Genomic DNA, 22,327 nt, shown 5'->3' on the forward strand with positions numbered 1-22,327 from the left:
AAGCACATCTTTCCCACTCCACCCCTCTCCGCTTTCCGCAGGGATCGATCCCTACGCGACTCACTTATCCACACGTCCATCCCCACGGATTTCCCACCCGGCACTTATCCCTGTAAGCGTAAGTGCTACACCTGTCCCTACACCTCCTCTCTTGCCACCATTCAGGGCCCCAAACAGTCCTTCCAGGTGAGGCAACACTTCACTTGCGAATCTGTTGAGGTCATCTATTGCATCCGGTGCTCCCGGTGCGGCCTCCTCTATATCGGTGAAACCTGACGCAGATTGGGGGACCGCTTCGTCGAGCACCTCCACTCTGTCTGCCACAACAGACAGGATCTCCCGGTAGCCACCCACTTCAACTCTGCCTCCCATTCCCATTCAAATATGTCCATACATGGCCTCCTCTACTGCCATGATGAGGCTAAACTCAGGTTGGAGGAGCAACACCTCATATACCGTCTAGGTAGTCTCCAGCCCCTTGGTATGAACATAGAATTCTCCAACTTCCGGTAATTCCCTCCCCCTCCCTTCCTCTATCCCTATTTCACATCACCTCCCTCATAGTTCCGCCTCCTTCTACTACTGCGCATTGTTCTCCTGCCAATCACCTCCCTGCTTCCCGTCCCCCACCCCTTTGTCTTCCAAATTACTGTTTTTTTCAACTACCAGCATTCTTCAAACCCTCCCCAAAGTTCTTCCTTCAGTCCTGACAAAGGGTTTCGGCCTGAAACGTCGACTAATCTTTTCAACTGATGCTGACTGACCTGCTGAGTTCCTCTAGCACATTGTGAGTGTTCCTTTGACAACAGCATCTGCAGATTATTTTGTGTTTGTGAGAACAGCTGACAGGATCATAGTGGTCTCCCTACCAACCATTGGGGAAATTTATCGGGAGCACTGCATACACAAGGCCCTTAGAAATATCAAGGATCCCACCCATTCTTCCAGCATCCTCTTTGACATTCTTCCATCAGGTAGGAAACTCTGATGCATAAAGGCAAGAAAGGTCAGGATAGGAAACGGCTTCTTCTCTCAGGCCATTAGGCTTCTGAACTCCCTGTCACATCGCGTTCAAGTGTCACCAGTTAATTTGTACTGTACCCTACGATATTTAATTTATGCGCTTTCGATTCTGTCTTGCCACTGGATCCAGATGGGAATTGGGAAGAGAGAGTGAGGCTGACGCTGCACAACTCTCCCTCACTTAAATCCAAATCACGCGCTAGTCTCGACACCATCATAATGGTATCGAGGTCCTCATCGACGTCGACGATGGACGAACACACACAATTTATGCACTTTGTTTATTTATGCGTAATTTATTTTAAAATTTAATTCTTACTTTCTTAAGCTATTGTGTGTTAAAAAGGTTCTAGTGCTTTCCTGGTGTGTGTGACGAATAAACTCTTCTCAGGCTATCCATTATACAGGTACAGGTATCTATTATAACCGAAACTCTGCCACTTTCATCAGGGATGATGCCTGGGTATGTCCAGCTCGGTGGTATTTATACCACCTTAGGCCGGCCCTCCTAATTGGTTAGCCCTCATCCAAATTGAAATAAAACTAGAGGAAAAGAATTTTAACAAAGACCAAAGTTTCACTGTGAGTAAGATTTGGAATTCGATTGTAAGGTGGGAGAACGGAAACCTAATTGGATGAGGACCAACCAATCAAAAGGGATGGTTTGCGGGCAGGGGGATAAATGAGGGAATAGGTAGGGAAACATTTGAAAGTGGTAATGCACCATTAAGCTGGATGCCAACTGCCGTAAAACAAGATACAGAGAGAAACATTTGAAAGAGTGAGAGAATGGGATTGACAGGATTTCTGTTCAAGATGCTGAGAGTGACCAAATGAACTAAATCTGTTAAGTAACAATCTTATAGTTCTATAAATAAGGTAAATAGTGAATTATGATTGTTATATTTTAAATTATGTATCTGTAATAAACCACATTATTGATTTTACAGTGATTTATTTTGGTTTAAATTATAAATCAATGCCATCATCCTTGATCTTCACTGGCACCCAAAGCTGCACTGCAGATAATAACTCTTCCTTAACAATTGCCAAATGGAACCTGTCCTTGGGCTGGTGTGACAGCTGTAGAAAGGAGAACGTTTGTGGTGAGGTTGGTGTTGCTGTGGGGAAGCAGAGAGCGCTCGGATCTAGTCCGCCCTGGAATGGAGTCCGCTGGTGGCTGGCTTGGCTGATGCTGTTGGTGCTCGCAGCCCGGAGAAGGGCTCCGACCCCCTGTGACAGAGGTCATTGGCTACACGAGAGGAGAAGCCGAAAGGAACCAGGTGCCGCTTATGACGGCTCGGCCAGTGGAGCTGCAGCTGCCCGGCAGGCCAAAACCTGCTGACAACCGCAGGGATCACACAGCGGCGTACTGGACGGCCTAACAACCGGCTCATGGGGACACGGTCGGAGGATCAGCTGCACTGTTAAAGTGCCTGACTGTCCTCCAACGTTGCCCACAGGCAAAAGTTCACAGCTCCTCCGTGTGTGTAAGTGTCCGCCTTCCTTTTGCTGCTACACTAACTAATGCGGCTCACTCTGCTGGCTTGCATCTTCTCCCCATTTCCCGCCTTTCCTCCCATCATTCGTTCATAGTTTCCAGTGGAGATTGGGTCCCGCTATTGCCAGTCCTAATCAGGGTTTATTATGGAAGAAATAAGGGTAGAAAATGCCCTTGTTTGTTTTGCTTGTTGCAATTAACAAAGCATTCTTTTTTTTCTTCTTGTAGGCGTGTTTCAAAAAATGCCACAGGTAAATAAAGAAAGCGAGAGGTTACGGCCAACCAAGGAGGGCTTTATTCCACCAGACGACAGACAGCAACTTTGTAAGTAAGCTGTTGGATTGTATTTCATCTTTTAATAAAATGACGACTTTAAAGTGAGCACTAATACCCAGACGTTACTGGGAGAGTTGACTTCAGCAGATATTTGTCTTGCAAATTTCACAACATATGCTGGTGATATTAAACTTGATTCTGATATTGCTGCTATTGCTTCTGCTGAAATCAGCTCAGAGGATGTGGTATTGTTAGAGGTAGTATCTTTCAAACAATCCATCAAGCTGAGGTCCTATTGGCCTCTGTGGTGTGTAAAAGGTCATAGTATTTTTAAGGTGATCAGGGTAGTTCTAGTCAGTGTTCTGTTCAGTATTTGTATATTAATCAAAATGACCTGAATGAGTTATTTGGTTGTATTTATATTTCTATACAAGGCACTTTAATGAGTATAGAATGACTGTTGCATTTACTACACCAAATTTTAGGGGTTAACTGATAATAATCAGTAAGGCATTCCTGAAAACATACGTCTAAAGGCAGGAGGAGAGATAGCAGCGTGCTGTGCGCGTGCGCAGCCCTCCGGTGAAAATGATATCGTATCCGTTAAATAGGGGCCGTGGACAATTCTGATTTGATGGAGACGGACGTGAAAGCACATAGGAACATCTAGAGAAATTCCTGAAACACAGGTTCGCTGCTGTTGTTACTGCACGATCGAGAATCTTGCGGAGGGAAGGCCTCAAAATCCCCGGCTTTGCCTGCTGTTGGCGACCGAGATTGAGGTCGAATTGTTCGGATAGAGATGGTGCTCGGTACTTGGTGACGGAGGGCTGATCGGAGGCTAGAAGTTTTCGGACGACTCAGAGTCAGACTGTGGTCGGGCATGGCAGGGAGAGTTTTCTTCCTTCTCCCGTCTGCATGAGATGTGGGACATTTGAGAGACTTTGAACTTTTTATTGTGCCATGGACTGTTCTTCATTGGGTTATGGTATTGTTGCACTGTTGTAACTCTATGTTATAATTATGTGGTTTTGTTAGTTTTTCCAGTCTTGGTCTGTCCTGTGGTTTGTGATATCATACCGGAGGAAATATTGTATCATTTCTTAATGCATGCTTTACTAAATGACAATAAAAGAGGACTACATGTCTTCATAATCTAAAAATGTTTTCTTGTAGATTAAAACTTGGTTTTGGGATAGAATGTCAACCATGCATTTTGCTGTAACAATGCAGCTTTTAAACTGCATGTATTTTGCAACCAACAACCAAAAGACCAAAGCACGAACTACAGTACCACTTTTGCCCACACTTCACCATAATATGAGGATCCCACCAACAACCCCCTTAGAAGAATATCATAATCAACTCTAGTGATTGCACTACTAGTATTGTGCAATTCCATTAGTTTATAGGTAAGTACTGTAATAAAATACAGCACTGGGATTACCTGGGTTGGAGGAAACCCAGTATAGTGAAGGCACAGGCAGCAATAGGAAACCTTAAATGTATAGGTACTATTACTGTTGTTACAATTTTGTATAGCAATCTAAAGTTAATGCATTTGCTCTTTAAAAATTATGTATTTATTTAGCAATATATCATCAAGTCGGACCTTCTGGCCCTTTGAGCCACTCTGCTGAAGCAATACCTGACAAATCTGATTGACCCTAACCTAATGTCGAGACAATTCGCAATGACCAATTAACCTACCTACCGGGTTCGTCTTTGGAGTGTGGGAGGAAACTGGAGCACCCAAAGGAACCCCACACATTCCACTAGGAAAATGTACAAACTTCTTACAGAATGGCACTGGAATTGAACTCTGAATTCCAGAACTCCTTGAGCTGTAATAGCATTGCGCTAACCGCTACACTACCACGGTGCCCAACTAACTGAAGATAACGTGTTTTAACCAAACAAAAAGTTGAAAGCTTCCACCTGAACTACACCAGAAAGAAAAACCAAATAATTGAAGTCTTAAGCTTAATGGTTTCGATCATTTAGAAATTCTTTATTGACTGTAGAATGAATTGGTGAAAGATGCCACACAATGCAAGTCCTTTATTTACTACAAACGAGAAAATTTGCAGGTGCTGGAAATCCGAGAAATGCACACAAAATGCTGGAGGAACTCAGCAGGCCTGGCAGCATCTATGGAAAAATGTACAGTCGATGGTTCGGGCAGAAACCCTTCTGCAGGACCTTCTTTATTTACTAGTAGAGTTGATGAAAGTATTGCATGTTAAGGTTGTAGAAATAGCCAAGGGAGTGAAGTTTTGTATCTTTTAACATTTTGAAATAATTTAAAAACCATTTCTTCATTATACAGTAGAAAAAGGCATTCAAAATACATGAATATTTCCTAATACTCTCTCAAAGAGCTTTGTTTTATTACAGGTTTCCCCCGCCATCCGAAGGTAGAGCGTTCCTATGAAACGGTTCGTGAGCCGGAAGGTCATAAAGCAAAGAAGCAATTAACATTTATTTATATGGGAAAATTTTGTGAGCGTTCGCAGACCCAAAAATAACCTGCCAAATAACACATAAAACCTAAAATGACAGTAACATATAGTAAAAGCAGGAATGATATGATAAATACACAGCCTATATAAAGTAGAAATACTTCTCTACAACGATTGCCTGCACGGATCTCGGTAGCGAAAATCTCACGCAAGTGCTCTCAGCAGAAAATCTCACGGAAGCGCTGTTTGCATAAACGCGCTGTCCAGTAACCTTTGAACTATGAAGCTGCCAAATCTACCAAATAACATGTAAAAATACACAGCCTATATAAAGTAGAAATAATGTATGTACAGTGTAGTATCACTTACCGGAATTGGGAAAACAGGGCCGAGCACACTGATGGTGTGTTAGACTGAGTCATCGCAGGTTGGGGTGGTGCAGTGGCCCCCACCCTCCAGGCTGCCGAGCGATACATTGCCACGAAGAACGCAGCGGTAGCCGGGAGGCACACAGCACATCTTTAAGAAAAAAACTGAAATAAACGTGCTAATTAATTAGGTGCCGCCCGACAGGTAAATGTCGGCGCAGATCAGGGCGCACGCTGATTTTTTATCGCGGGCTACCTTTCTTCGTAACGGTGAAAACACCTTCTGAAAGCGAAAACAGGGTACTAATGTAGGTCTTTCTTAACAGTGAGGTTTCGTAAAGCGAACATTCGAAAAGCGGGGGACACCTGTATTCTAAACATGTTTTAAATTGTTTGGATGATTGAGTATCTGTATGTGGAAGAGCGAAACAGTTGGTGTCAATGTCAGTATAAAGCTGATAGAAATGGGGAGTGTAACCAACGTGAAAACACAAAACAAAACCAAAACAGTTATGGTACAAGTGAAAGAGTATGTGGACGGGTTTAAGCACTGCCTTCACAATTGAAAATAATTGTGTGGATTTCCTCAAAATCCGGCTATATTTTGTATTGCCTGGATGGAATAGTTATACTCTAATATGTTTTTTTTAATTGTTTTAAGCCTAATGCCAAATCTCTCTTCATTGTTTTTTTTTCCTGCAGTCTGTGAGGACTGTCAAGAGTTCTTTGAGGACAGCTGCCCAGTGCATGGTTTACCATCTTTTATAAGAGATACGCCAGTCGAGCTCGGATTACCCTGCCGGGCCTTCTACACACTTCCTGCTGGCTTGGCAGCAGGACCTTCCCAGACTCAGGAAAATCAGCTGGGCATTTGGTGTGTTTCCGAGGCACTTCCCAGAGGAATATTCTTTGGACCTCTAGAAGGAAAACTGGAATGTTACGATGTGGTTGGAAGAACATCTTTAATTTCAAAGGAGGTACAGCGTATATTAGTACATTTCTTATAATAGATGATGTTTAATGTCTAACAAGAGAAAATCTGCAGATGCTGGAAATTCAAGCAACGCACACAAAATGCTGGAGGAACTCAGCTGGCCAAGCAGCGTTTATGGAAAAGAATACAGCTGATGTTTCGGACCGAGACCCAGGGGTCTCCAGTATTTTGTGTGTGATGTTTCATGTCTGTTGAGTGCAAGTTATTGGTGGAAAATAGGTGACAATATTATCCATGTGTATTGGTAATTAAGTGATCTGATATGTAAGCTTTAATTTGTTAAATTTCATTGCTTTCTATAGTTTACAAACAGTTGATCCAAATTGGGGGAAAAAACTAATTCTCTGTTTTGTCAGACTCAAGTTTGATATTCTCATGGCATGTATAACAAATGTATGTTCTTTTAATGCATGGCCTTTATGCCTGATATTTAGTGCAGTTAGGAAACTGATAAACAAGGTGAATGTATTCTTGCAGTTCTACATAATTTGCAATATTATTTATATCACATTCAATTAGAACTAGTGTGCCTACTTAACCTATTGACAATAACAATGTCAAGAATGGACCGACCTTGTTGAATCAGGGTCGCGGGTCTGACAAGTGAGGCAGAAAACATTGGCTGTGATTAGGTATATTAATCATTTATTTACAAACAGTAAAAAATCAACCAAGCGTTCATATTCCCCAAGTTACAGACACTACAAAGCTGAATACTCAACAGAGGTGCATTCAACAAGCATACTTAGCTAAAAGTGTGCGTGGAGCATACCTTCCCAGTGGTTATATGCACCACCTGCTTAAACAAAGGAATAGGGAAAAGAACCTCCCACACATGCTGTCTATATACTTGGGATATTTGAAACTGGACTCCAGGCAGCTGACCAATGGAAAAAGTAGCTGCAGTGTCTAAACTAACCAATCACAAAGTGACTTTAAGCAACCAGATAAGCTACGCCTCCCACAAGACACCTTGTGAAATGAGGTGATGGCACTGGTGATCACAAGAACAGTTTTAGGCACAGGTGATCTTAGTGAGCATTTTGACAGCCAAACTTGAGTGAGTGCCTGTCAACCTTTGCAGCCTGGGAGGTTCCTGGATGAGTACTTTGGACAGGGTCTAGCAGAACTTCTGCAGTGAAGAGCCAGGCAAGCACAGTTCGGCCATCAGAGACATTTCTGGTGTAAATGCACCAGGGTAAGAAAACTCCCTGTGGCTTGAGCAGCTGGTGAGTCATTCTAGAAAAGTAATTGGAGTTGGCTGAATGAAATGGAAACTAAACGGACATTAAACTGGGAAACTTTTGTGTGTTTATTGTGATATTTTTAGTGGGAGCAACATCTGAGGAAGATTTGAAGCTTTGGGATTTATGATCATAAGCCTTTCAGTTTTTATGGGAATGCTTGGAAATGTTTTTAGACCAAATAATGTAACAAGAAATTCTCAAATATGGTGGGAAATAAACAGCACAAAATGAAGCTGTACATTATTTTGCTAATTGAATCATTGATTCCAGCACAGAGGCAGGCATTTGATCCATGTCTGCCAGAGTAACACGCTAATTCTATACCCTTTCTTCATAGCCTGAGAAATTTCCCTTTGCTGTTAACTTAACCTATTCCTTTTTGGGACTTGCCTCTATATTATGCCCAGGCAGTGCAATTCATGGTCCAACCATACACCACATAATTTTTTTTTAAATTTACGACACTTTTAGTTTTCATCTCTTTTTATCTTGTATCCGTGATGGGTACCAACATTCCACCACCTGCTACACAGACCTTTTGTATTTCCTTCAGATCTCGTTGAGCTTTCCCTATTCTAAGAAATCTCTTCCATACTTCCCACTGTAGCCTTTCATCCCAGAACTATTTTGGTAAATCTTGCCTGGACCCTCTTCAGTGCCTCTACATTCTTTCTATAGTGAGTGACCAGAATTGAATATAATAATCCATTTGTGGCTAGACCTGTGCTTTATAAAAGATGGGCAGCACTTTCCTGTTTTGATATACTGTCTCTATTAATGAAGCCCACAATTATGTGTGCCTTGTTAGCTAGCAAATGGGGGTCAATTCCTGCTGCTGTCTGTAAGCAATTTGTACGTTCTCCCCTTGACCATGTGGATTTCTTCCAGGCGCTTTTGTTTCCTCCCAAATTCCAAAGACTTACAGATTAGGTTAGTTAGTTGTGAGCATGCTATGTTAGTGCCAGAAGCATAGAGACACTCGTGAGCTGCCCCTGCACCTCTTTGGTCTGTCTGGATCAGAGCCTCAAATGATAGTTTGTTATGTATAGTTGTACACATACTCAATAATGCAAATATCTAATCAGCTTATTATATGACAGCAACTTATTGCAGAAAAGCATGCAGACATGGTCAAGAGGTTCACTTGTTGTTCAGACTGTTACGTACCCCGTAACTGGGTTGCCAAACCAGCAGAAATGGACCACTTTGTTGGAGTCTGGATTACTGGAACTAAGAAAGTTTTATTAAAGAAATAAGTAACACAGTACTCTAATAGTAAGGTTATAAATGCAACAGGTTAGCAATGAATAAACACACGTGTACACAGAACTAGGATAATAGGATCAATCAAGCTCTATCGCAGTCTAGGGGTAAAATGATCAGTCACAAGTGACAGTTCAGTTTAGTTCAGTTCACAGTAATCGCTGTCGTGCCGTTGGGGAGAGAGAGAGAACGAATGAATATGCAAATCGGATTCCAAAACAGACCTTCAATATTCCTTGCAGTTAGCTTTCGGGCGAGCCCTTTGTAATGTCTTCTGAGGTCACCGACTGTGACCCCTCCGTTCCAGATAAGATCGTTCTTCTGCGGTGAACCCGGCACCCAGGCAAGGGCGGACACAAACACCAGGTTCCCGCCGACCCATACCTTTCTACCCTGTGCGTCTATGTCTGATCCCGCGACCAGACCTCCAAAACTCCCACCAACTTGTGGGGGCACACCGCTTCCAGGGTCTCGTTACCTTGTGGAGTCGTGTGTCTCTTGCCTTAGCGAACCTGTCCCTTTTTATCCCCCTGCTGGGGTATCGCCTGTCCATCAAACTTCAAACAGTTCAGGGTTCAAAGCCACCGGTCTCTGACAATACTCAGAACTGTGTCTCCTTTCGGTAATCTCTCTCATCTCTCTCTTATTAGCATTTTGAATGTTCCCCCATTGTCCTCTTATCGGCATCAATCTTCTGATAACTGGTTCTTTTGTCACACCGCTATCCTTCAAAGGATTTTTACCGGGGTATGAATACACTATCAGATACACACAAATATACATGTTTATCAGCTATTTGGCTAATACAGAGACTTTTAAGTTGTCAACACCTGACAGACAGTCAGCAATCACATTTTCTGTTCCTTTTATATGTGTTATTTTTAATAATCCTCTAAAACCAGGCTCCAACTTAGCAAACTTCATAGTGGCCGAAAACACTAATGAATTGTGATCAGTGTAACTTCTCAGTGGTTTTCGCCCCAGGCACAGATAACAAGGGTCGTCCCATACCAACTTAGCATTCTTTGGCAAGGGCTTAGTAAGAGGGTGGGTACTATCCGCAAAGTTGTTTTTTTTTCTGCAAAACTTCCGATAGTACCCCACCATCTCCAAGAACCTTCTCCGGGCTTTCTTGTCTGTCGGGGTGGGGACTTCAGAGATAGCCCGTACCTTAGCTTGCATCGGAGCCAGCTGTCCCTGGCCTACCACAAATCCCAGATAAGAGACCTTCGCGTGGCCAAACTCACTTTTTGCGAGGTTCACTGTCAGGCTGGCTTCAGACAACCATCTAAACAGCTCCTCTACCGCCGTAATGTGCTCCTCCCACATGTCATTCCAGACCACTACATCGCCAATATACACCTGTGTTCTTTAGCCCATTTGTCACCGAATTAATCATTCTATAGGGGTGTTGCTCACTAGGCTGACCTGATGCGGCAACAGCTCCATGTCCCCGCTCTTTGCATCGCCTCGGGACATCTGGACCGATGTGGGCGTGCCGTTTAATTAGCTCTCTTAGCGGTTCGCTTTGTTCGGGGATTAAGGGGGAGAACTCATCAGCAAAGTCGGTCAACACAATAGAGTTCTCCCATCTGGTCAGCAGCACACTTATCTTTTCAAAATGAATTTTCCCCTTATCAGGTGGCACCCTAGCCCCATTACTTTTCATGATATCATCAGCTAGATCTGTTTTCTGATTGTGGTGAGCTTTTAACATGTTAATAGCCTCTAACTGTGTTAACTCACGTCTGCAATAGTCAATAACATCCTTCCTCCTGTGCAGCCAGTAAAACTCTTTCATGATTCCGCTGACTGTTTTCCTCCCCCCAAGATGTCCACCGAGGGGTATCTTGTGGGCCGGGTTAAGAATCTCATCCCCATAAATTTTTGGCACCATCCCCCATTCCTCATCTGCGGGCACGGTACTTGGTCTCCCTTTCTTCCTTAGCACTCCCTCCTCCACACAATGGCCTACTGGCTCCCTTTTTAATTCTGCTTCAGAGAGAGCTGTCCCCGCTGAAACCATCAGCTCCTCGTCTCGCTCCTGTGTCTGTACAGAGTCCTTCCTTGCTAATGCTAAATCAGCCTCAACTCCTTCACTTTCTCCTGTTTCACTACGCTCCTTCTTTTCACTTTCTACCTCCCCCTGGTACAAGGCTGGTAGGAACGTCTCAGCTAAATTTACTTCGGCAGCCTTCCTGGACATTCGCCGAGTCACTGCGCAAACGGGATAAACCTGTGAGTCCATGGGCGGGGCAATGCTGGCAGGCTGGCCTGCCAGTTTTACTGCTGAGAACACATTTCTGCCGGCAAGGTCATTACCGAGTAAGACTTCCACGCCTTTCATCGGTAGTTCGGGCCTCACCCGGATCGTGACCGGTCCAGAGGCCAAGTCGCTTTTTAGGTGTATCTGGAGCAAAGGTACTGCCTCAGTCCCTTTCCCAATGCCTTTTATGACCATGACTTTCCCAGTCTCGGTCTCTGAACTAAAGTCTAACACGCCCTTTAATATCAATGACTGACACGTTCCTGTGTCTCACCAGATCCGCACTGGAACTGAGTTTAACCCCTCCTTCACCGACACCAATCCGGTTGAGATAAACCCCTCGCGCCCTTCCTGAACTTTGTTAGCCCTCTCCTCTCCTAGCGGTTTGCTTACCAGCTCAATACAGCCAGTCGGAACCACCGCCTTTCCTTTTCCCGTCTCCTTCTTTGGGGCAAAGCACCTGGACGCAAAGTGTCCGACTTTCCCACAATTATAACAGACGACCCCGGGAGACTTCCTACCAAACTGCTCCCGGTCTACCTTATCCTTCTCACTAGTCCCCGACTTACTTCCTGACTTTTCTGGTGGACTCTCCCCACCGTCCCGACTACCCTTCTAGTAGCCTTTACTTGGGGCAAACTTCGTTTCATGTGTCAACGCGTACTCATCCGCTAACTTAGCAGTTGCGGCTAAAGCGTCTGCCTCTTTCTCATCTAGGTAGGGTCTCATACCATCAGGGACACAACCTTTAATCTGCTCAATCAGGATCAGCTGTAGCAGTCTGTCATAATCCCCATTTACCCCCTTCGAGGTGCACCAACACTCACAATATGTCTGCATCTCACGGGCAAATACATGCGGTCCCAGTGCTTCCTCACATTCCGGAACCTCTGCCGTTATGCCTCTGGGACCAACTCATAAATCCTGAGGATGGCCTCTTTCACCACCTCATACCTCTGGGCATCTTCTGCGGACAAAGCCGAGTAAGCTTGTTGGGCTTTTCCTTTAAGTACACTCTGAAGCAAAACAGCCCACTTATCCCTCGGCCAGTCATGACTTGCAGCAACTTTTTCGAAATGGAGAAAGTATTGATCCACACCAGTATCGTCAAATAGGGGAACCAGCCTAACCTCCTGGGTCGCCCTGAACCCTCCACCTTGGTTCGGCATGGGCCTCTGCTCTGCCCTTATCTTTAACCTCTCCAGCTCGAATCTCACTCCCCGCCAACCAGTGACACTGACCCTCACTCCCCGACCCCCAGTGACACCAACACACACTCCCCGTCCTCTAGTGACACCGACACTCTCTCCCCATCTCCCACTGACACTGACACTCACTTCACATCCCCCAGAGACACCAAAACACACTCCCTGTCCCCCAGTGACACCGACACTCTCTCCCCATCCCCCAGTGACACCGACACTCACTCCCTGAAAGCTAGTGACACCGACACTGACTCCCCGTCCCCCAGTGACACCGACACTCACTTCCTGTCCCCCAGTGACAACACCACTCACTCGCCCTCCCCCAGTGACACCGACACTCTCTCTCTGACACCTAGTGACACCGACACTCACTCCCCGTCCCCCAGTGACAGTGACACTCTCTCCCGGTGCCCAGTGACGCCAACACTCTTTCCCCGACACCCAGTGACGCCAACACTCGCTCCCCGTCCTCCAGTGACACCAACGCTCTCTCCCCATCCCTAGTGACACGGACACACTCTCCCCATCCCCCAGCGACACCGACACTCACACTCCGTTCCACCAGTGACACCAACGCTCACTCCTTGTCCCCCTGTGACACGAACTCTATCTCCCCGTCCCCCAGTGACACTAACGCTCTTTCCCCGTCCCCTAGTGACATTGAAACTCACTCCCCGTCCACCAGTGACACCGACCCTCACTCCCCGACCCCCAGTGACACCAACACACAATCCCAGTCCTGTGGTGACACAGACACTCTCTCCCCATCCCCCACTGACACTGACACTCACTCCCATCCCCAGTGACACCAACACTCTATCCCCATCCTGCAGTAACACCAACACCCACTTGCCATCCCCCAGTGACACCGACACTTTCTCCATGTCCCCAGTGACGTCGACACTCTCTCCCCATCCGCCAGTGACACCGACACTCATTCCCCGTCCCCAGTGACACCGACACTCTCTCCACGTTCCCCAGTGACACGGACACTCACTCCCCGTCCCCCAGTGACACCGACACTCTATCCCCATCCTCCAGTAACACCAACACCCACTTCCCGTCCCCCAGTGACACAGACACTTTCTCCATGTCCCCAGTGACGTCGACACTCTCTCCCCATCCGCAGTGACACTGACACTCTCTCCCCATCCACCAGTGACACCGACACTCACTCTCCACCCCCCAGTGGCACCGACACTCACTCCCCGTCCCCAGTGACACTGACACTCTCTCCCTGTCTGTCAGTGCTACTAACACTCATTCCCCATTCCCTAGTGACACCAACAGTCACTCCCCGTCCCCAGTGACACCGACACTCTCTCTCTATCCCCCAGTAACACCGACACTCACTCCCCAACACCCAGTGACACTGACACTGACTCCCCGTCCTCAGTGACACTGACACGCTCTGCACGTCCCCAGTGACACCGACACTCACTGCCCATCCCCCAGTGACTCCTACACTCACTTCACGTCCCCCAGAGACAACGACACTCACTCCCCTTCCCACAGTGACACCAATACTCCCTCCAACTCCCCAATGACACTGACAGTCACTCCCCGTCCTCCAGTGACACCGACACTCACTTCCCGTCCCCCAGTGACATTGACCCTCTCTCCCCATCCCTCAGTGACACTGATGCTCTTTCCCCGTCCCCTAGTGACATCGAATCTCACTCCCCGTCCACCAGTGACACTGACCCTCACTCCCCGACCCCCAGTGACACCAACACACACTCCCCGTCCTCTAGTGACACCGACACTTTCTCCATATCCCCCACTGACACTGACACTCACTCTCCATCCCCCAGAGACACCAAAACACACTCCCTGTCCGCCAGTGACACCGTCACTGACTCCCCATCCCCCAGTGACACCGACACTCACTCCCCGTTCCCCAGTGACACCAACACTCTCTCCCCATCCCTAGTGACACCAACACATTCTCCACCGTTCCCCAGTGACATCGACACTCAATTCCTGTTCCCCAGTGGCACCGACACTCACTCCCCGTCCCTCAGTGACACCGACACTCACTGCCGTCCCCCAGTGACACCGACACTCACTCCCCATCCCCCAGTGACACCGACCCCCAGTGACTCACTCCCCAACGCCCAGTGACACCGACACTCACTCCCCGTCCCCCAGTGACACTGATGCTCTTTCCCCGTCCTCTAGTGACATCGAATCTCACTCCCCGTCCACCAGTGACACTGACCCTCACTCCCCGACCCCCAGTGACACCAACACACGCTCCCTGACAGCCAGTGACACCAACACTCTCTCCCCATCCCCCACTGACACTGACACTCACTTCCCATCCCCCAGAGACACCAAAACACACTCCCTGTCCCCCAGTGACACCGACACTGACTCCGCATCCCCCAGTGACACCGACACTCACTCCCTGACAGCCAGTGATACCGACACTCTCTCCCCATCCCCCAGTGACACCAACACTCTCTCCCCATCCCTAGTGACACTGACACATTCATCCCATCCCCCAGTGACACCGACACTCACTTTCTGTCCCCCAGTGACAACACCACTCACTCGCCCTCCCCCAGTGACACCGACACTCTCTCTCTGACACCCAGTGACACCGACACTCACTCCCCGTCGTCCAGTGACACCAACACTCTCTCCCCATCCCTAGTGACACTGACACACTCTCCCCGTCCCACAGCGACACCGACACTCACACTCCGTTCCCCCAGTGACACCGACACTCACTCCCGTCCCCCACTGACACCAACACTCACTCGCCATCCCCCAGTGACACCGACACTCACTCCCCGTCCCTCAGTGACACCGATAATCTCTCCCTGTTCCCAGTGACACCGACACTCACTCCCCGTCCCCGAGTGACACCGACACTTACTCCCTGACAGCCAGTGACACCGATAATCTCTCCCTGTTCCCAGTGACACCGACACTCACTCCCCGTCCCCGAGTGACACCGACACTTACTCCCTGACAGCCAGTGACACCGACACTCTCTCCCCATCCCCCAGTGACACCGACACTCTCTTCACGTTCCCCAGTGACACGGACTCTCACTCCCCGTCCCCCAGTGACACGGACTCTCACTCCCCGTCCCCCAGTGACACCAACACCCACTTCCTGAGCCCCAGTGACACCGACACTTTCTCCATGTCCCCAGTGACGTCGACACTCTCTCCCCATCCCCAGTGACACTGACACTCTCTCCCTGTCTGTCAGTGCCACTAACATTCATTCCCCATCCCCTAGTGACACCAACAGTCACTCCCCGTCCTCCAGTGACACCGACACTCACAGCCCATCCCCAGTGACTCCTACACTCACTTCACGTCCCCCAGAGACAACGACACTCACTCCCCTTCCCACAGTTACACCAATACTCCCTCCAAGTCCCCAATGACACTGACAGTCACTCCCCGTCCCCCAGTGACACCGACACTCACTCCCTGTCCCCTAGTGACACTGACCCTCTCTCCCCGTCCCTCAGTGACACTGACACTCACACCCCATCCCCCAGTGACACTGACACTCTCTCCCCAACTCCCAGTGACACCGACATACACTGCCCGTCCCTCAGAGACACCGACACACTCTCCACGTTCCCCAGTGACACCGACACTCACTCCCCGTCCCCAGTAGCATCGACACTCACTCCCCAACACCCAGTGACACCAACACTCACTCCCAGTCCCCCAGTGACACCGACACTCACTCCCTGACACCCAGTGACACTGACGCTCTTTCTCCGTCCCCCAGTGACATCGAATCTCAGTCCCCATCCACCAGTAACACTGACCCTCACTCTCCGTCCCCAAGTGGCTCCGTCACTCACTCCCCAACACCTAGTGACACAAACACTCACAACCCCATCGCTCAGTGACACCGACACTCACTCTCCGTCCCCCAATGACACCGACACTCTCTCCACATTCCCCAGTGACACCGACACTCACTCCCCGTCCCCCAGTGACACCGACACTCACTCCCGTCCCCAGTGACACCGACACTCACTCCCCGTCCCCCACTGACACCGACACTCTATCCCCATCCTCCAGTAACACTGACACCCACTTCCCATCCCCCAGTGACACAGACACTTTCTCCATGTCCCCAGTGACGTCGACACTCTCTCCCCATCCCCAGTGACACTGACACTGTCTCCCCGTTTGTCAGTGCCACTAACACTCATTCCACATCCCCTAGTGACACCAACAGTCACTCCCCGTCCCCAGTGACACCGACATCTCTCCCCATCCCCCAGTAACACCGACACTCACTCCCCAACACCCAGTGACACTGACACTGACTCCCCGTCCTCAGTGACACTGACACTCTCTGCACGTCCCCAGTAACACCGACACTCTCTCCCTGTCCCCAGTGACACCGACACTCACTGCCCATCCCCCAGTGACTCCTACGCTCACTTCACGTCCACCAGAGACAACGACACTCACTCCCCTTCCCACAGTTACACCAATACTCCCTCCAAGTCCCCAATGACACTGACAGTCACTCTCCGTCCCCCAGTGACACCGACACTAACACCCTGTCCCCCAGTGACACTGACCCTCTCTCCCTGTCCCTCAGTGACACTGATGCTCTTTCCCCATCCCCCATTGACACTGACACACTCTCCCCAACTCCCAGTGACACCGGCACTCAGTTCCCATTCCCAGTGACACTGACCCTCTCTCCCCGTCCCTCAGTGACACTGATGCTCTTTCCCCATCCCCTAGTGACATCGAATCTCACTCCCTGTCCACCAGTGACACTGACCCTCACTCCCCGACCCCCAGTGACACCAACACACACTCCCCGTCCTCTAGTGACACCGACACTCTCTCCCCATCCCCCACTGACACTGACACTCACTCCCCATCCCCTAGACACACCAAAACACACTCCCTGTCCCCCAGTGACACCGACACTCTCTCCCCATCCCCCACTGACACTGACACTGACTCCCCACCCCCCATTGACACTGACACTGACTCCCCATCCCCCAGTGACACCGACACTCACTCCCTGTCCCCCAGTGACACAAACACTCTCTCCCCATCCCTAGTGACACCGACACATTCTACCCGTCCCCCAGTGACACCGACATTCACTTCCTGTCCCTCAGTGACAACGTCACTCACTCGCCCTCCCCCAGTGACATCGGCACTCTCTCTCTGACACCCAGTGACACCGACACTCACTCCCCGTCCTCAGTGACAGTGACACTCACTCCCTGACAGCCAGTGACACCGACACTCGCTCCCCGTCCCCCAGTGGCACCGACACCCACTTCCCGTCCCCCAGTGGCACCGACACCCACTTCCCGTCCCCCAGTGACACTGACCCTCTCTCCCCGTCCCCCAGTGACACTGCCACTCTCTCCCCAACTTCCAGTGACACCGACACTCACTTCCCGTCCCCCAGTGACACTCACTCTCTCTCCCCGTCCCTCAGTGACACCAACACCCACTTGCTGTCCCCCAGTGACGTCGACACTCTCTCCCCATCCCCAGTGACACTGACACTCTTTCCCCGTCCGCCAGTGACACTGACTCTCTCTCCCCGTCCCTCAGTGACACTGATGCTCTTTCCCCATCCCCAGTGACATCGAATCTCACTTCCCGTCCCCCAGTGACACTGACCCTCTCTCCCCGTCCCTCAGTGACACTGATGCTCTTTCCCCGTCCCCTAGTGACATCAAATCTCACTCCCCGTCCACCAGTGACACTGACACTCACACCCCATCCCCCAGTGACACTGACACTCTCTCCCCAACTCCCAGTGACACCGACATACACTCCCCGTCCCTCAGCGACACCGACACACTCTCCCCGTTCCCAAGTGACACCGACACTCACTCCCCATCCCCCAGTGACAATGGCACTCACTCCCTGTCCCCTAGTGACACCGACACTGACTCCCATCCCCCAGTGACACCGACACTCACTCCCCATCCTCAGTGACACCGACACTCCCTCCCCGTCCCCCAGTGATACCGACACTCCCTCCCCGTCCCCCAGTGACACCGACACTCAGTCCCCGTCCCCCAGTGACACCGACACTCAGTCCCCGTCCCCCAGAGACACCGACACTCAGTCCCCGTCCCCCAGAGACACCGACACTCCCTCACTGTCCCCCAGTGACACCGACACTCCCTCCCCGTCCACCAGTGACACCGACACTCACTCCACATCACCCAGGGACACGAACACTAACTCCCCATCCCCCAGTAACACCGACACTCACACCCTGTCCCCAGTGACACCGACACTCTCTCCCTGTCCCCCAGTGACACCGACACTCACTTCCCGTCCCCCAGAAACACCGACACTCTCTCCCCGGCCCTCAGTGACACTGACACTCACTTTCCATCCCCCAGTAACACCGGAACTCACTCCCCGTCCCCAGTGACACCAACACTCATTCCCCATCTCCAGTAACACCGACACTCACACTCTGTCCCCAGTAACACCGACACTCACACCCTGTCCCCAGTGACACCGACACTCACACCCTGTCCCCAGTGACACCGACACTCACACCCTGTCCCCAGTGACACCGACACTCTCTCCCTGTCCCCCAGTGACACCGACACTCACTTCCCGTCCCCCAGAAACACCGACACTCTCTCCCCGGCCCTCAGTGACACTGACACTCACTTTCCATCCCCCAGTAACACCGGAACTCACTCCCCGTCCCCAGTGACACCAACACTCATTCCCCATCTCCAGTGACACCGACAATCACTCCCCATCCCCGAGTGACACCAACATCCTCTCCCCGACACCCAGAGACAATGACACTTACTCCCTGTCCCCCAGTGACACCGACACACTCTCGCCGTCCCCCACTGACACCGACACTCACACCCCATCCCTCGTGACACCGACTATCTCTCCCTGTCCCCAGGGACACCAACACTCTATCCCCGTCCCTAGTGACACTGACACTCTCTCTTCGTCCCACAGTGACACCAACACTCACTCCCCGTCCCCCAATGACACTGACACTCTCTCCCTGTCCTGGAGTGACACCGACTCTCTCTCTCCATCCACAGTGACACCGACACTCTATCCCCGTCCCTATTGACACTGACACTCTCTCCCCCTCCCTCAGTGACACCGACACTCACTCCATCCCTAGTGAAACAGACACTTTCTCCGTGTCCCCCAGTGACACCAACACTCACTCCCCGTCCCCAGACACACCGACACTCTCTCCCCATCCCCAAGTGACACTGACACTCACTGTCCGTCCCCAGTGGCACCGACACTCTATCCCCGTCCCTATTGACACTGACACTCTCTCCCCATCCCCAGTGACACTGACACTCACTCCCCGTCCCCCAGTGACACCAATACTCACTCCCCGACCCCAGTGACACCGACACTCACTCCCCATCCCCAGTGGCACCGACACTGGTCAAAGAAAACAATCGTGTTGGTATGATTGAAAGTGCATCCAAAGACACATGTTGTATTGAAAAGACAGGCAGGTAGGCAGAGGGGGTGAGGTGACTCTGTTGGTTCTTTAAAAATAAATAAATAAATTAATAATAATAAATCAGATCCTTAGAAAGAGGTAACGCAAGATCAGAAGATGTAGAATTTGGGCAGAGTTAAGAAATTGTAAGGGTAAAAACTCCCTGATGGGAGTTACGTGCAGGCTTCTGAACGGTAGCCAGGATGTGTGCTGCGAATTACAACAAGAGATTTAAAAAAATGCATGTCAAAAAGGGCAATGTTGCGACAGCCATGAGAATTTCACATGCAGGTAGATTGGAAAAATAAGGTTGGTGCTGAATCCCAAGAGAGAATTTGTAGACTGCCTACAAAATAGGTTTTTAGAGCAGCTTATGGGTGAACCTACAAAGGGAATGGCAATTCTGAATTGGGTGTTACTTAGTTTGATTAGTGAGCTTAAGCTAAAGCAACCCTTAGGAGGCAGTGATCATAATATAGAATTCACCATGCAGTTTGAGAAGAAGCTAAAATCAGATATGTCAGTATTATGGTGGAGTAAAGGGAACTACAGAGGCATGCAAGAGGGGCCGGCCAAAGTTGATTGGAAGGGGACATTAGCAGGGATGACAGCAGAACAGCAATGGCTGGAGCTTCTGGGAGCAATTCAGGAAGTGCAGAAAAAATGGGTCCTAAAGATGATTTTTTTTTAAAAGGATGACCCAACCATGGCTGGCAAGGGAAGTCAAAGACAGCATTAAAGCGAAAGATAAGGCATATCATTTAGCAAAAATTAGTGGGCAATTAGAGGATTTGGAAAGCTTTTAAAAACTAGCGGAAGACAACAAAAAAGCTATAAAGAGAGAAAAGATAAAATATGAAGAAAAGCTAGATAATATAAAAGAGGATACAAGAAGGTTTTACAGATATACAAAGAGAGATGCGAGTGGACATCGAACTGCTTGAAAGTGATGCTGGAGAAGTAGTAATGGGAGACAGAAATAGCAGATGAACTTAATAAGTATTTTGTGTCAGTGTTCACTGGAAGACACTAGCAGAGTACCAGAAATGTAAGAGTGTTAAGAGGCAAAAGTGAGTGTCCTTGCTATTACTAAGGAGTAGTTTCTTGGGATCTAGATTCGAAAGACCTCCACCTAATCAGAAATCTGTACTGGGAACAAACTGCCGCTGTAAGAATAGATGGAGAAGTGAGTCAGTTTACGAAAATCAAGAGAGGCGTTAGAAAAGGGTGTGTTTTCTCCCCTGATTTATTTAAAGTGTACAGTGAAACAATATTACAAGAAATGGACATCGTGGGAATCAAAGTTGGTGGTGAAAACATCAGTAATTTCAGATATGCAGATGACAGTGTGTTAATTGCAAGTACAGAAGAAGAATTACAAAACTTAATTGATATAGTTGTTGAAGAAAGTGCAAAAATAGGTCTATCTATCAACTGCAAAAAGACAGAATGTATGGTGATATCCAGAAAGAAGGAGACTCCTATCTGCAGGCTGAGAGTAAACGGGGAAGACATAAAACAAGTACAGAACGTTTGCTACTTAGGAAGCTGGGTGACATCAGATGGCAGGTGTGACATGGACATCAAAAGAAGAATAGGGATGGCAAAAGACACATGAGAACATAGAATGGTACAGCACAGTACAGGCCCTTTGGCCCACGATGTTGTGCTGACCCTTAAACCCTACCTCCCATATACCCCCCCACCTTAAATTCCTCCATATACCTGTCTCGTAATCTCTTAAATTTCACTAGTGTATCTGACTCAAGCAGTTCATTCCACGCACTAACGACTCTCTGAGTAAAAACCTTCCTCTAATATCCCCCTTGAAATTCCCGCCCCTTACCTTAAAGCCATGTCCTCTTGTATTGAGCAGTGGTGCCCTGGGGAAGAGGCGCTGGCTGTCCACTCTATCTATTCCTCTTAATATCTTGTATACCTCTATCATGTCTCCTCTCATCCTCCTCTCCAAAGAGTAAAATCCTAGCTCCATTAATCTCTGATCATAATGCATACTCTCCAAACCAGGCAGCATCCTGGTAAATCTCCTCAGTACCCTTTCCAATGCTTCCACATCCTTCCTATAGTGAGGTGACCAGAACTGGACGCAGTACTCCAAGTGTGGCCTAACCAGAGTTTTATAGAGCTGCATCATTACCTCGCGACTCTTAAACTCTATCCCTCGACTTATGAAAGCTAACACCCCATAAGCTTTCTTAACTACCCTATCTACC

At 48.9% G+C, this 22,327-nt stretch overlaps 1 protein-coding gene across 1 annotated transcript in view; it reads left to right on the forward strand.

Moving 5' to 3' along the window:
- The first annotated feature begins 2,189 nt into the window (after positions 1–2,189).
- Positions 2,190–22,327, forward strand: part of znf408 (zinc finger protein 408) — a 35,994-nt gene continuing 15,856 nt past the window's right edge. Inside the window, exons 1-3 of the mRNA XM_072272208.1 lie at positions 2,190–2,513; positions 2,753–2,848; positions 6,333–6,607. Coding sequence (XP_072128309.1) covers positions 2,767–2,848; positions 6,333–6,607 — 357 coding nt within the window. The 5' untranslated portion in view covers positions 2,190–2,513; positions 2,753–2,766. The remainder of the gene's footprint in view (positions 2,514–2,752; positions 2,849–6,332; positions 6,608–22,327) is intronic.

This window comes from Mobula birostris, chromosome 11, assembly GCF_030028105.1.
Source record: "Mobula birostris isolate sMobBir1 chromosome 11, sMobBir1.hap1, whole genome shotgun sequence".
In the NCBI taxonomy this organism is placed as follows: Eukaryota; Metazoa; Chordata; class Chondrichthyes; order Myliobatiformes; family Myliobatidae; genus Mobula; species Mobula birostris.